This window comes from Petromyzon marinus, chromosome 73 (assembly GCF_048934315.1).
Source record: "Petromyzon marinus isolate PM22_M1 ecotype Great Lakes invasive population chromosome 73, UKy_Petmar_22M1.pri1.0, whole genome shotgun sequence".
NCBI lineage: Eukaryota > Metazoa > Chordata > Hyperoartia > Petromyzontiformes > Petromyzontidae > Petromyzon > Petromyzon marinus.
Window position 1 is genome coordinate 2,995,500 of NC_133739.1, and position 16,369 is coordinate 3,011,868.

General features: G+C 55.4%; 2 protein-coding genes across 2 annotated transcripts in view; one reads left to right on the top strand and one right to left on the bottom strand.

The window, feature by feature from the left end:
* Window positions 1–617: 617 nt before the first annotated feature.
* On the top strand, window positions 618–15,529 carry LOC142906976 (uncharacterized). The gene is made up of 2 exons (XM_076055844.1): window positions 618–2,415; window positions 15,458–15,529. Exon 1 carries the CDS (start codon window positions 963–965, stop codon window positions 2,322–2,324), a length of 1,362 nt encoding a protein of 453 aa, XP_075911959.1. The 5' UTR covers window positions 618–962; the 3' UTR covers window positions 2,325–2,415; window positions 15,458–15,529.
* LOC116958153 (sodium/hydrogen exchanger 2-like) overlaps window positions 13,101–16,369 on the bottom strand; it is a 43,284-nt gene continuing 40,015 nt past the window's right edge. The window contains 2 exon segments of the mRNA XM_076055843.1: window positions 13,101–14,819; window positions 15,476–15,628. Of these exon segments, the coding sequence (XP_075911958.1) occupies window positions 14,659–14,819; window positions 15,476–15,628 (314 nt within the window). The 3' untranslated portion in view covers window positions 13,101–14,658.

Genomic DNA, 16,369 nt, shown 5'->3' on the forward strand with positions numbered 1-16,369 from the left:
CGTCTCGCACCTCCACGTTAAGGAGCCCCGAGTGTCGCACTCCCCCTCTACACTGTACGCACTGTACACACCTTACTGTACACACCCTACTGTAATCACCGTCATCATGGAGTATCCACTGCTGGATGTGGTGGTGATGGCGGTGGTGGCGGTGGTGATGTCTCTACCCTGCGTGCTGTTCTCTCGGCCACGTCTTCGTCTCTCTATCGGGCAGCTGCCACTGGGGGTGCCCCTAGGCGAGACCACAGCAGCAGCAGTGCCCATCACTACCCCCACTACCGGCGGCAGACTGACACAGGGGCAGCTGCCACTGGGGGTGCCCCTAGGCGAGACCACAGCAGCAGCAGTGCCCATCACTACCCCCACTACTGGCGGCAGACTGACACAGGGACAGCTGCCACTGGGGGTGCCCCTAGGCGAGACGAGCCAGGGTCTCTGGGAGTGTCTGGACCGGGTACCCAGTGCAGCCATTGCAGCTGCATACGCCACGGTCCTGAACTTCACCCATTACCACGACCATCACCACCATCACTACGATCATCAATATCATCATCATCACCACCATCACTACGATCATCAATATCATCATCATCATCACCACCATCACTACGATCATCAATATCATCATCATCACCACCACCATCACTACGATCATCAATATCATCATCATCACCACCATCACTACGATCATCAATATCATCATCATCACCACCATCACTACGATCATCAATATCATCATCATCACCACCATCACTACGATCATCAATATCATCATCACCACCATCACTACGATCATCAATATCATCATCATCACCACCATCACTACGATCATCAATATCATCATCACCACCATCACTACGATCATCAATATCATCATCATCACCACCATCACTACGATCATCAATATCATCATCATCACCACCATCACTACGATCATCAATATCATCATCATCATCACTAGCATGGTCAGCACTACCATCATCATCACCATCACCACCATCACTACGATCATCAATATCATCATCATCACCATCACCACCATCACTACGATCATCAATATCATCATCATCACCACCATCACTACGATCATCAATATCATCACCATCACTAGCATGGTCAGCACTACCATCATCATCACCATCACCACCATCATCACCATCACTATCACCACCATCATCACCATTACCATCATCACCACCATCATCACCACTACCATCATCATCACCACTACCATCATCACCACCACTACCATCATCACCACTACCACCATCATCACCATTACCACCATCATCACCACTACCACCATCATCACCACTACCACCATCATCACCACTACCACCATCATCACCACTACCATCATCACCACCACCATCATCACCACTACCATCATCATCACCACGGCCATCATCACCACTACCATCATCATCACCACCACCATCATCACCACTACCATCACCACCATCATCATCATTATCATCACCACCACCACCACCACCATCATCACCACTACCATCATCACCACTACCATCATCACCACTACCACCATCATCACCATTACCATCATCATCACCACCATCATCACCACCACCATCATCATCACCACCACCATCATCACCACCACTACCACCATCACCACTACTACCATCATCACCACTACCACCATCATCACCACTACCACCATCATCATGACCACCACCATCATCACCACTACCACCATCATCACCACTACCACCATCATCATCACCAACACCATCATCACCACTACCATCATCATCACCACCATCATCACCACTACCATCATCATCACCATCATCACCACTACCATCATCATCACCACCACCATCATCACCACTACCAACACCACCACTACCACCATCATCACCACTACCATCATCATCACCACTACCATCATCATCACCACCACCATCATCACCACTACCAACACCACCACTACCACCATCATCACCACCACCACCATCATCACCACTACCATCATCATCACCACCACCATCATCACCACTACCATCATCATCACCACCACCATCATCACCACTACCATCATCATCACCACCACCATCATCACCACTACCAACACCACCACTACCACCATCATCATCAGCTACACGAGCCACAGTCCTGAACCTCGCCCATTCCCCCTCGACATCTGCAGGAGGAGTGTGCAGGCGATGTCGAAATTCTCGCTTGCAGCTTTCATGCCCAGCTGGCCGAGGCCAGACCACTGCTGCGTGTGTGGTTGGAGTGGGGTCCCTGGGTCTACACCCACCACCGGAGTGGAAGAATGGCAGGCGGCATCTTACAGATGACAACAAGCCGATGGTCAGAGGGGCAGATCAGCATCCAACTATCATCACGCAAACTCCTGGAAGCCTTGCAGCAGCAGCAGCAGCGACATTGGTGAGTGAAAAATACATCGATGGGTGGGTGAGTGGGTGGGTGAATGGGTGAGTCAGTGATTGAGTGGGTGGATTAGTGGGTGGGTGAATGGGTGAGTCAATAATTGAGCGAGTGGGTGGGTGAATGGGTGAATCAGTGATTGAGTGAGTGGGTGCGTGGATGGGTGGGTGGGTAAGTGGGTGGGTGGCTGTTTGGGTGAGTGAGTGGATAGGTGAGTGAGTGGGTTGGTGAGTGAGTGGGTGAATGAGTGGGTTGGTGAGTGAGTGGGTGGGTGAGTGGCTGTGTGGGTGAGTGAGTGGGTGAGTGGGTTGGTGAGTGAGTGGGTGGGTGAGTGGCTGTGTGGGTGAGTGGCTGTGTGGGTGAGTGGGTGGGTGAGTGAGTGAGTGGGTGAATGGGTGGGTGAGTGAGTGGGTGAGTGAGTGGGTGATTGAGTGGCTGCGTGGGTGAGTGGGTGATTGAGTGGCTGCGTGGGTGAGTGAGTGAGTTTGTGAGTGAGTGGGTGAGTGAGTGGCTATGTGGGTGAGTGAGTAAGTGGCTGTGTGGGTGAGTGAGTGGGTGAGTGAGTAAGTGGGTGGCTGTGTGGGTGAGTGAGTGGGTGAGTGAGTGGGTGAGTGAGTGAGTGGGTGGCTGTGTGGGTGGGTGAGTGAGTGGGTGAGTGAGTGAGTGGGTGAGGGAGTGGCTTGTGTGGGTGAGTGAGTAAGTGGCTCTGTGGGTGAGTGGGTGAGTGAGTGAGTGGGTGAGTGAATGAGTGAGTGGGTGGCTGTGTGGGTGGGTGAGTGTGTGAGTGGGTGAGTGAGTGAGTGGGTGAGTCAGTGGCTGTGTGGGTGAGTGAGTGAGTGGGTGGGTGAGTGAGTGGGTGGGTGAGTGAGTGAGTGGGTGAGGGAGTGGCTTGTGTGGGTGAGTGAGTAAGTGGCTCTGTGGGTGAGTGGGTGAGTGAGTGGGTGAGTGAGTGAGTGGGTGAGTGAATGAGTGAGTGGGTGGCTGTGTGGGTGGGTGAGTGTGTGAGTGGGTGAGTGAGTGAGTGGGTGAGTCAGTGGCTGTGTGGGTGAGTGAGTGAGTGGGTGAGTGAGTGGGTGGGTGAGTGAGTGAGTGGGTGAGTGAGTGAGTGGGTGAGTCAGTGGCTGTGTGGGTGAGTGAGTGAGTGGGTGAGTGAGTGGGTGGCTGTGTGGGTGAGTGAGTGAGTGGGTGAGTGAGTGAGTGGGTGAGTGAGTGGCTGTGTGGGTGAGTGGGTGAGTGAGTGAGTGGGTGAGTGAGTGGGTGAGTGAGTGAGTGGCTGTGTGGGTGAGTGGCTGTGTGGGTGAGTGAGTGGGTGAGTGAGTGGGTGAGTGAGTGAGTGGGTGGCTGTGTGGGTGGGTGAGTGAGTGGGTGAATGAGTGAGTGGGTGAGGGAGTGGCTTGTGTGGGTGAGTGAGTAAGTGGCTCTGTGGGTGAGTGGGTGAGTGAGTGGGTGAGTGAGTGAGTGGGTGGCTGTGTGGGTGAGTGAGTGAGTGGGTGAGTGAGTGAGTGGGTGAGTGAATGAGTGAGTGGGTGGCTGTGTGGGTGGGTGAGTGAGTGAGTGGGTGAGTGAGTGAGTGGGTGAGTCAGTGGCTGTGTGGGTGAGTGAGTGAGTGGGTGAGTGAGTGGGTGGCTGTGTGGGTGAGTGAGTGAGTGGGTGAGTGAGTGAGTGGGTGAGTGAATGAGTGAGTGAGTGGCTGTGTGGGTGAGTGGGTGAGTGAGTGAGTGGGTGAGTGAGTGGCTGTGTGGGTGAGTGAGTGAGTGAGTGGGTGAGTGAGTGGCTGTGTGGGTGAGTGGCTGTGTGGGTGAGTGGCTGTGTGGGTGAGTGAGTGGGTGAGTGAGTGAGTGGCTGTGTGGGTGAGTGGCTGTGTGGGTGAGTGAGTGGGTGAGTGGGTGAGTGAGTGAGTGGGTGAGTGAGTGGTTGTGTGGGTGAGTGGGTGAGTGAGTGAGTGAGTGGGTGAGTGAGTGAGTGGCTGTGTGGGTGAGTGGCTGTGTGGGTGAGTGAGTGGGTGAGTGAGTGAGTGAGTGGGTGAGTGAGTGAGTGGGTGAGTGAGTGGGTGAGTGCGTGGCTGTGTGGGTGAGTGGGTGAGTGAGTGGGTGAGTGAGTGAGTGGGTGAGCGTACAAAGATGGTGGTCACCGCATCACCGTGCGGCGCTTTCAGACTCGCTTCCGTGGCCGTCTGGAACGCTCTTCCCTTCCGATATTAGAAAATTCTCTGGAGCCGGTCACTTTTAAATCATCATCCAGATGATTGGTTGGCTACATACGGTGCCAAAGAAGTTGAACACGCAGGAACATCCGCGGGGTACTACAACTTGTATCACGCAGTGCTACACAGACAAAGATCCCCCGTGTAGCCTCTAACAGACTGTAGGGGCAAGTGCTGTTAGTAGCAGCAGCAGCGCCTATGAAGGCTACCGGCACTGTGGCACACACAGAGGGGGTGGGTGGCCAGCACCACCACCATCTCTCCATCATCATTATCTCTCCCATCCACCACCACCACCATCTCTCCATCATCATCATCATCTCTCCCATCCACCACCACCACCATCTCTCCATCATCATCATCTCTCCCATCCACCACCACCACCATCTCTCCATCATCATCATCATCTCTCCCATCCACCACCACCACCACCACCATCTCTCCATCATCATCATCATCATCTCTCCCATCGATCACCACCACCACTATCTCTCCATCATCATCATCATCTCTCCCATCGATCACCACCATCTCTCCATCATCATCATCTCTCCCATCGATCACCACCATCTCATCCTCACCTCGCGATGTAGCTGACGACGACGACGATGATGCCCGCGTGCAGACCCGCGTCAAGGTTTCTTGAGACGCCGTCTCAAGATCACAGCCTCAACCCCACCCCCTACTCCACCCGCCCACCGTCAACCCCCCCCCACCGTCACCCCCCTTCACCCCCCCCCCCACCGTCACCCCCCCCTTCACCCCCCCCTTCACCCCCCCCCCACCGTCACCTCCCCCTTCACCCCCTCCTTCTCCCCCCCACCGTCATCCTCTCCACCACCCCTCCACCCCACCTTCACCCCTCCACCGTCACCCCCCTTCACCCCCCCCACCGTCACCCCCCCTTCACCCCCCCCCTTCACCCCCCCCCCCCACCGTCACCCCCCCCTTCACCCCCCCCTTCACCCCCCCCCACCGTCACCTCCCCCTTCACCCCCTCCTCCTCCCCCCCACCGTCATCCTCTCCACCACCCCTCCACCCCACCTTCACCCCTCCACCGTCACCCCCCCTTCACCCCCCCCACCGTCACCCCCCCTTCACCCCCCACCGTCACCCGCCTTCACCCCCCTCCTCCTCCCCCCCACCGTCATCCCCTCCACCACCCCCCCCTCCACCCCACCATCACCCCTCCCTCACCTTCACCCCCTCCCCCCTACCTTTACCCCTCCCCCCACATCCTCAACCACTTTCTGCCCTCCCCCCCACCTCCCCCTCCTCCCCTCCCACTCGTGTACTCAACTATAAAGGAGCCTCAGTCTGGCTCTGTGAGCCTCATTCATTCAACACTGAACCCTGTGGTTGGCTCTGTGAGCCTCATTGATTTAACACTGAACCCTGTGGTAGCCTCAGCCTGGCTCTGTGAGCCTCATTCATTCAACACTGAACCCTGTGGGAGCCTCAGTCTGGCTCTGTGAGCCTCATTCATTCAACACTGAACCCTGTGGGAGCCTCAGTCTGGCTCTGTGAGGCTCATTGATTGAACACTGAACCCTGGGGTAGCCTCAGCCTGGCTCTGTGAGCCTCATTCATTCAACACTGAACCCTGTGGTAGCCTCAGTCTGGCTCTGTGAGCCTCATTGATTCAACACTGAACCCTGTGGTAGCCTCAGCCTGGCTCTGTGAGCCTCATTCATTCAACACTGAACCCTGTGGGAGCCTCAGTCTGGCTCTGTGAGCCTCATTCATTCAACACTGAACCCTGGGGTAGCCTCAGCCTGGCTCTGTGAGCCTCATTCATTCAACACTGAACCCTGGGGTAGCCTCAGTTTGGCTCTGTGAGCCTCATTCATTCAACACTGAACCCTGTGGGAGCCTCAGTCTGGCTCTGTGAGCCTCATTGATTCAACACTGAACCCTGTGGTAGCCTCATTCATTCAACACTGAACCCTGTGGGAGCCTCAGTCTGGCTCTGTGAGCCTCATTCATTCAACACTGAACCCTGGGGTAGCCTCAGTCTGGCTCTGTGAGCCTCATTGATTTAACACTGAACCTTGTGGGAGCCTCAGTCTGGCTCTGTGAGGCTCATTGATTCAACACTGAACCTTGTGGTAGCCTCAGTCTGGCTCTGTGAGGCTCATTGATTGAACACTGAACCCTGGGATAGCCTCAGTCTGGCTCTGTAAGCCTCATTGATTCAACACTGAACCCTGTGGGAGCCTCAGTCTGGCTCTGTAAGCCTCATTGATTTAACACTGAACCCTGTGGGAGCCTCAGTCTGGCTCTGTGAGGCTCATTGATTCAACACTGAACCTTGTGGTAGCCTCAGTCTGGCTCTGTGAGGCTCATTGATTGAACACTGAACCCTGGGGTAGCCTCAGTCTGGCTCTGTGAGCCACATTGATTCAACACTGAACCCTGTGGGAGCCTCAGTCTGGCTCTGTGAGCCTCATTCATTCAACACTGAACCCTGGGGTAGCCTCAGTCTGGCTCTGTGAGCCTCATTGATTCAACACTGAACCCTGGGGTAGCCTCAGTCTGGCTCTGTGAGCCTCATTGATTCAACACTGAACCCTGTGGGAGCCTCAGTCTGGCTCTGTGAGCCTCATTGATTCAACACTGAACCCTGTGGTAGCCTATGAGAGGGGTAGCTGGAGTGGTAGGCGAGGAGTGGGTAGGTGGATGGGTGAGTGAAAGGGGTGAGTGGGTGAGAGAGGTGAGTGGTAGGCGGATGAGTGAGTGAGAGGGGTGAGTGAGTGGGGTGAGTGAGAGGGGTGAGTGAGAGGGGTGAGTAAGAGGGGTGAGTGAGATGGGTGAGTGAGAGGGGTGAGTGAGAGGGGTGAGTGGTAGGTGGATGGGTGAGTGAGAGGGGTGAGTAAGAGGGGTGAGTAAGAGGGGTGAGTGAGAGGGGTGAGTGAGATGGGTGAGTGAGAGGGGTGAGTGGTAGGCGGATGGGTGAGTGAGAGGGGTGAGTGGTAGGCGGATGGGTGAGTGAGAGGGGTGAGTGAGAGGGGTGAGTGAGAGGGGTGAGTGAGATGGGTGAGTGAGATGGGTGAGTGGGTGAGAGGGGTGAGTGGTAGGTGGATGGGTGAGTGAGAGGGGTGAGAGGGGTGAGTGAGAAGGGTGAGTGAGAGGGGTGAGTGAGAGGGGTGAGTGAGAGGGGTGAGTAAGAGGGGTGAGTGAGATGGGTGAGTGAGAGGGGTGAGTGAGAGGGGTGAGTGGTAGGTGGATGGGTGAGTGAGAGGGGTGAGTAAGAGGGGTGAGAGGGGTGAGTGAGATGGGTGAGTGAGAGGGGTGAGTGGTAGGCGGATGGGTGAGTGAGAGGGGTGAGTGGTAGGCGGATGGGTGAGTGAGAGGGGTGAGTGAGAGGGGTGAGTGAGAGGGGTGAGTGAGATGGGTGAGTGAGATGGGTGAGTGGGTGAGAGGGGTGAGTGGTAGGTGGATGGGTGAGTGAGAGGGGTGAGAGGGGTGAGTGAGAAGGGTGAGTGAGAGGGGTGAGTGAGAGGGGTGAGTGAGAGGGGTGAGTGAGAGGGGTGAGTGAGATGGGTGAGTGAGAGGGGTGAGTGAGATGGGTGAGTGAGAGGGGTGAGTGAGACGGGTGAGTGAGAGGGGTGAGTGAGATGGGTGAGTGAGAGGGGTGAGTGAGATGGGTGAGTGAGAGGGGTGAGTGAGATGGGTGAGTGAGAGGGGTGAGTGAGAGGGGTGAGTAAGAGGGGTGAGTGAGATGGGTGAGTGAGAGGGGTGAGTGAGAGGGGTGAGTGGTAGGTGGATGGGTGAGTGAGAGGGGTGAGTAAGAGGGGTGAGTGAGAAGGGTGAGTGAGAGGGGTGAGTGAGATGGGTGAGTGAGAGGGGTGAGTGAGAGGGGTGAGTGAGAGGGGTGAGTGAGATGGGTGAGTGAGATGGGTGAGTGAGAGGGGTGAGTGAGATGGGTGAGTGAGAGGGGTGAGAGGGGTGAGTGAGAGGGGTGAGTGAGAGGGGTGAGATGGGTGAGTGAGAGGGGTGAGAGGGGTGAGTGAGAGGGGTGAGTGAGAGGGGTGAGATGGGTGAGAGGGGTGAGTGGTAGGTGGATGGGTGAGTGAGAGGGGTGAGTGAGAGGGGTGAGAAGGGTGAGTGAGAGGGGTGAGTGAGATGGGTGAGTGAGAGGGGTGAGATGGGTGAGTGAGAGAGGTGAGTGGTAGGTGACAGGGATGGTGCAGCTTGTGTAATGATTGAGTCCCTGTGAGATTTCAAGGGAGAGTGGGGAAGTGTTGTTTGTGACGGGGTCAAAGTGACACAGACACACAGGCAAAGATCCCCCGTGTAGCCTCAACAGACTGTTGGGGCAAGTGCTGTCAGTAGCGAGCGCCGATGAAGGCTGCCGGCACTGTGGCAAACGAGGGGGTGGGAAGGCCAGCACCACGCCCGGCCGCCTTTGTCTCCCCAGTGTAGATGTTCACACCACCGCAGCACCAGGTGCTCACCTGAGGCACACACACCACCACACACCACACACCCCACACATACACCACACACACCACACACACACCACACACACACACACCACACACACACCACACACACCACACACACACCACACACACCACACACACACCACACACACCACACCACACACACCACACACACACCACACACACCACCACACACAACCACACTACACACACCACCACACTACACTCACCACCACACACAACCACACACCACACACACACCACACACACCACCACACACCAACACACACACCACACACACACCACACTCCACCCACCCGTACCACGCACACGCGCCACCCACCACCGTCACCCCCACACCACCACCACCACCACAACCACCACCACCACAACCACCACCAGTTGTTGTGTTTTGAGCAGTCAGGGACTCCCTCAACTCTGAGGGAGTCCCTGACTAGCAGACCACCAGGGGGTCCCACAGACCCCCTGCAGTACCCTAGCAGACCACCAGGGTCCCTCAGATCCCCTGTAGTACCCTAGGAGATCACCAAGGGTCCCTCAGACCCCCTGTAGTACCCTAGCAGACCACCAGGGTCCCTCAGATCCCCTGTAGTACCCTAGGAGATCACCAAGGGTCCCTCAGACCCCCTGTAGTACCCTAGCAGACCACCAGGGGTCCCTCAGACCCCCTGTAGTACCCTAGCAGACCACCAGGGGTCCCGCAGATCCCCTGCAGTACCCTAGGAGACCACCAGGGGTCCCTCAGACCCCCTGTAGTACCCTAGCAGACCACCAGGGGTCCCTCAGATCACCTGTAGTACCCTAGCAAACCACCAGGGGTCCCTCAGACCCCCTGTAGTACCCTAGCAGACCACCAGGGGTCCCGCAGATCCCCTGCAGTACCCTAGGAGACCACCAGGGGTCCCTCAGACCCCCTACAGTACCCTAGCAGACCACCAGGGGTCCCGCAGACCCCCTGTAGTACCCTAGCAGACCACCGGGGTCCTGCAGACCCCCTGCAGTACCCTAGCAGACCACCAGGGGTCCCTCAGACCCCCTGTAGTACCCTAGCAGACCACCAGGGGTCCCACAGACCCCCTGTAGTACCCTAGCAGACCACCAGGGGTCCCGCAGAACCCCTGCAGTACCCTAGACCACCAAAAGTCCCTCAGACCCCCTGCAGTACCCTAGTAGACCACCAGGGGTTCCGCAGACCCCAGCAGTACCCTAGGAGACCACCAAGGAGTTCCTCAGACCCCCGATTGGGACCTGCTGCTTTGGAGCTGAGTTGGCGAGCAAACGATTGAGCGAGTCTGTTTTGCATTGCATAGCCTTTTATAAGCACTCAGTAGTCAGTACAATTCTCATCTCACACGAGCAACGCGCTGTCCGATATCGTACAATGGATGGGTATGGCACGTTCACAAGCAATCACAGATTATTGTTGCTTTTCGGTGCCGAGTCGACCGAGGGGAGACCCACACCAAAAGCTACCTGCGGTGTCGGCAGTAACATCCGCTTACATTCACAATCACGAAAGAGAAAGATCCACCCGCGTAGCCTGTAGGGGCAAGTGCTTTTAGCGAGTAGCAGCACCTATGAAGGCCGGCACGGCACACAGAGGGGGTGGGTGGCCAGCACCACGCCCGGCCGCCTTTGTCTCCCCAGTGCTAGCGATGTTTACGCCGCTACGCCGCTACACCAGGTACTCATTTGAGGCCGAGTCGACCTAGGGGAGGACTCGGGACTGGTTCTGACACCACTCGCCACTGACGTTGGCCGTGAGCGGGATTCGAACCGGGGTCTCTGCCGGACACCGCAGAGTGCAGTGCGCAAACCGCTGCGCTACCACTCTTCACAGACACAAATTAACAGCGACATACACGTAGACACCGTCACACCCAAGACTACAACAGCTGCCACTTGCCACGGAGTGGAGATGTCAACACGACGCCTGTGCCGGGCTAGGTGCACTTGAAGTGTCGAGGGCTCGCTGCTGCCAGGTCACAGAACAGACCCAGCAGGTGCCGTGGGTCGGCCGACTGAGAGGACCGGCAGATGCACCATCAGCTGTGTCCCCTACTGTGCCAACTTGCTGCATTTACCCAGGCAGGTGCTTAGTTTTGGTGGGGCTGATGTGAAGACCTCACATCTTAGTGTCACGCTCCAGGTTCAGTAGCAGCGCTGCCAACTCCTCTTCTGAGCAGCAATTACCAGATCAGCATACGTAACATGGTTGACCAATAGGGAGCCATCGCTTGACCACATCCAGGCATCGATCAGCCTCCTATTATATCTGTACCAGATTAAGATCCCTCCAATATAGCCATAGAAAGCTGCACGAACTACGTGGTCGAAGATAATGTATCATAATGTGGTAGCCAGAGGACATCCCTGTCGAATCCCAAAGTGAACAGGGAATGGCTCCGACTCCCGGCCACGTACAATTGGGCCTGCCCACCATCATGAAGGCCCTTAATGATTTTGAGCAGTCAGGGCCTCCAAAAGCACGAAAACAACTCAGAGCCCACACCTATTGATGGTATCATAGCCCTTGACCAGATCAATAAAGCAGTGATGTAGTTTCTGCTGGAATTCCCGACACCTCTGCTGTAATAAGCAGACAGAATGTGGCATCTGTGCAGGACTGCCCTGGCCTGAAACCACATTGGGGCTCCGCAAGCCTCTCCTCAGCGTGCCTGGCAAGGCAATGTTGAATAATCCTTGCCAGGACCTTTCCCGGCACACTGAGGAGTGAGTTGCCCCTGTAGTTGTTACAGTATGTGTGGTCCCCCTTCTTAAAGAGGAGGATCACCAGGGCATCCTTCCAATCCTGTGGAACCCATCCAGTGGTCCAAACTATTGTGATGATGTCATGTAGGGCGGTCTGCACACAGATGCCACCCTCCCTCAGCAGTTCACTTGGGAGATCGTCTCTGCCCGGCGCTGTCTTCTAGTGCCTGTGTCATGACCAACTCGGGCATTAAAGTCATCCAACAGGATGCCTCTATCTTCAGGGGCCAATTTATCTAGCACCTAGGACATTAGGTCATGGAAGGCATCCGACTCATCATCCTTGCCTGCATGCCTCCACTGACACACACACACAGAGATACCACAAACACGACAACAGCTGCCATTCACCGCTGAGTGGTGATGTCACCACAGCGCTTGTGCCAGGGTAGGTGCACTTTTGACACCACAAGACAAAGACACATGCAGACACACACGCATATACAACAACAACGGCTGCTGTCCAACACGACTAAGCGATGGCAACGTCACCAGGGTGCTTGTGCCACGTTAGGTGCACACGGATCGCACAGACACTCTGGTAGACACACACCGACACACACACACACACAGATGCTCGCGTAGATACACGCACAGAGACGCACAGACACACACACTCGCATGGTGCTCTGTATTACAAAGTGTACTCACTGAGGAATGTCACCCTAAGAAGCACCCCAAACAGTAACTATTAACGTCGCATCATCAGCATCGTCATTAACTACGACCACACAAAGTTTGTGTAAAAAATGAGATGTTTGTCCCCATTTAAAAGCCCCAAAAAACACCAAAGTTCACCTTAGTCCCTCAAGCGCACTCAACCACCACCGCCGATTTACGTGCCAATTAGAGATGGCACCACCGCGTTCGCCCGACCGACCCTGCAACAAACCCCCCCGCCCGCAACCCGGGGGAAACCAGTTGCGCGCGACCGCTTTACGCACGCGTTCCGTCTCTGCAACTGGTTGCGGCGCGAGCGGTGGCCACCCAATCAACGGTTCAGCTCTGGCCCCACCACCCCGTCTGGCCCCGCCCCCCGTCTGGCCCCGCCCCCGTCTGGCCCCGCCCCCGTCTGGCCCCACCCCCCGTCTGGCCCCACCCCCCGTCTGGCCCCGCCCCCCGTCTGGCCCCGCCCCCCGTCTGGCCCCGCCCCCCGTCTGGCCCCCGCCCCCCCGTCTGGCCCCACCCCACGTCTGGCCCCACCCCCTGCGATTGTCTCTCCGCTGCGTAACTACGATTTGCGTTTGTGCCTCTGATTTCTCATAAACATTGTCCATAGACGAACATCGTCCATCTAGCATTGCTTATAATCTTACATGATCCATAGACTCACACTGTCCCATTGACTAACATTGCCCATCTAACATTGCTTATAATCTTACATGATCCATAGACTAACACTGTCCCATAGTCTAACATTCCCCATAGACTAGCACTGCCTACAGACTCAGCACTGCCACCCATAGACTCAACACAAACATTGCCCATCAAAACACACCACGACCACCATCAGTAACACTACCACCAACACACATACCACCCACACATACCACCCACACCATCATCATCACACCTACCCCACCACCACCACCCACATCACCACCCACACCACCAGCCACCATCAAGCTGACTCCGGATGGATGAGTGAGTAAATGAGTGGGTGGGTGAGTAGGTAGGTGAGTGGTTGGGTGAGTGAGTGGCTGGGTGAGTAGGTGAGTGGCTGGTTGAGTAGGTAGATGAGTGGCTGGGTGAGTAGGTGAGTGCCTGGGTGAGAAGGTGAGTGGCTGGGTGAGTAGGTTGGTGAGTGGCTGGGCGAGTAGGTGAGTGGCTGGGTGAGTAGGTCGGTGAGTGGCTGGGTGAGTAGGCGAGTGGCTGGGTATGTGAGTGGCTGGGTGAGTAGGTGAGTGGCTGAGTGAGTAGGTTGGTGAGTGGCTGGGTAAGTAGGTAGGCGAGTAGCTGGGTAAGTAGGTGAGTAGCTGTGTGAGTATGCGAGTCGCTGGGTGAGTAGGTAGGCGAGTGGCTGGGTGAGTATGTGAGTGGCTGGGTGAGTAGGTGGGTGGCTGGGTGAGTAGATGGGTGGCTGGGTGAGTAGGTTGGTGAGTGGCTGGGTGAGAAGGTGAGTGGCTGGGTGAGTATTATTGGCAGCACTGCTATTCCCTTTAAAAATAAAGTGATCGCTATTTTGACAAGTGAGTAAATTCTATCATTAATTTACTGACTCACCTATGCGCACATTTGTCACGAGGGGCGATGTGAAATGTGTTCAGGACGTACAAGCTGTGTTTATAGTGACTGCATTCACCCTGTAGACAGATGCACAACGCACAGTTACCAACATCTCTCGACGAGACGCCGACACAGAGAATACTAGTCCCTCGGTGGTGGTGGTAGTAGTAGTGGAAGTAGTAGTGGTAGCAGTAATAGTGGTGGTAGTAGTCGTGGTAGTAGGAGTGGTGGTAGTGGTAGTGGTAGTAGTGTGGCGGTGGTAGTGGTGGTGTGGATGAGAGATCTGACCATGTGGGTTACAGAGGGGAACGTTGCAGGTAATGGAGGTGGCCATCACCACCATCACCACCACCATCACCACCATCACCACCACCATCACCACCACCATCATCATCATCACCACCACCATCACCACCACCACCATCACCACCACCACCATCACCACCATCACCACCACCATCACCACCACCATCACCACCACCATCATCATCACCACCACCACCACCACCACCGTCTAAACCATCATCACCGTCTAAACCATCATCACCACCATCACCACCACCCCCACACCTCCGTCACGCATTCTTTTTGAGGAAGGGCTGGCTCGTTCCATCACCACCACCATCACCATCTTCCTCCTCCTCCTCCTCAAAGCTGGGCCCAGGACGCTGTGGCCCTGGTTCTGATCCAAGCCGAGAGGCACGAGGCTTCTGGGGAGGGCCGTTATTGGGGAAGCCTGGAAAGACAAAGACGGCCGGGTTACATCACTCAGTCGCTCACCCAGCCACTCACCCAGCCACTCACCTAGTAACTCACTCACTCGCTCTCCTAGCCACTCACTCACTCGCTCACCCAGTCGCTCACCCAGCCATTCAACCACTCACTCGCTCACCCACTCGCTCACTCACTCACTCACCCACTGGCTCACCCAGCCACTCACCCAGCGACTCACCCATCCACTCACTCACTCGCTCACCCAGCCACTCACTCACTCAGCCACTCACTCACTCGCTCAGCCAGCCACTCACCTAGTAACTCACTCACTCGCTCAGCCAGCTACTCACCTAGTAACTTACTCACTTTCTCACCCAGTCACTCACCAACTCACCTAGTAACTTACTCACTCGCTCACCCAGCCACTCACCCCCACTCAACTGGTTATTCACTCACTCACATTATGCATGCACATTATTTGCATGCATAATATACATTCATAATGTACATACATTAATGCACATACATACTATACATGTGTACCATGAGGTCACAGTAGGGTCACCGTGGGGTCACACCACGGGTCACACCGTGGGGTCACACCGTGGGGTCACACCACGGGGTCACACCACGGGTGTCACGTTGTGACGTTGATTTTAGCTTTTTGTCGGAGCGGACCCGGGGGAGAGCCGGCGGCGACGTCGCCGGGGGTGAAGACGTCCTCGTCGCCGGGGGTGCCGGGGTCGGCGCGGGGGTCGCGGGGGCTCGTGGGGGTCGCGACCTCCTCGTCCCCCCCCTCCTCCGTCTCGTCCACCTCCACGTAGTAGCCCACTGCACAGGCACCGTCGGGGGCAAGCGCAGCGAGAAGTAGCCACGAGCTTCGACTACAACACTACTATACACTACACTATACACTACACTATACACTACACTACTATACACTACACTATACACTACTATACACTACACTACTATACACTACACTACTATACACTACACTATACACTACACCACTACACTATACACTACACTATACACTACACTACTATACACTACACTACTATACACTACACTACTATACACTACACCACTACACTATACACTACACTACTATACACTACACTATACACTACACTATACACTACACTACTATACACTACTATACACTACACCACTACACTACTATACACTACACTATACACTACACACTACTATACACTACACCACTACACTAACTACTATACACTACACTATACACTACTATACACTACACTACTATACACTACACCACTACACTACTATACACTACACTACTATACACACTACACGGGTGTCTGTGTGTGTGTCTGTGTGTGTGTCTATGTGTGTGTCTGTGTGTGTGTGTGTGTCTGTGTGTGTGTGTGTGTGTCTGGTGTGTGTGTGTGTGTCTGTTGTGTCTGTGTGTCTGTGTGTGTGTGTGTCTGTGTGTGTGTCTGTGTGTGTGTGTCTGTGTGTGTGTCTGTGTGTGTGTCTGTGTGTCTGTGTGTGTGTGTCTGTGTGTCTGTGTGTGTGTCTGTGTGTGTATGTGTGTCT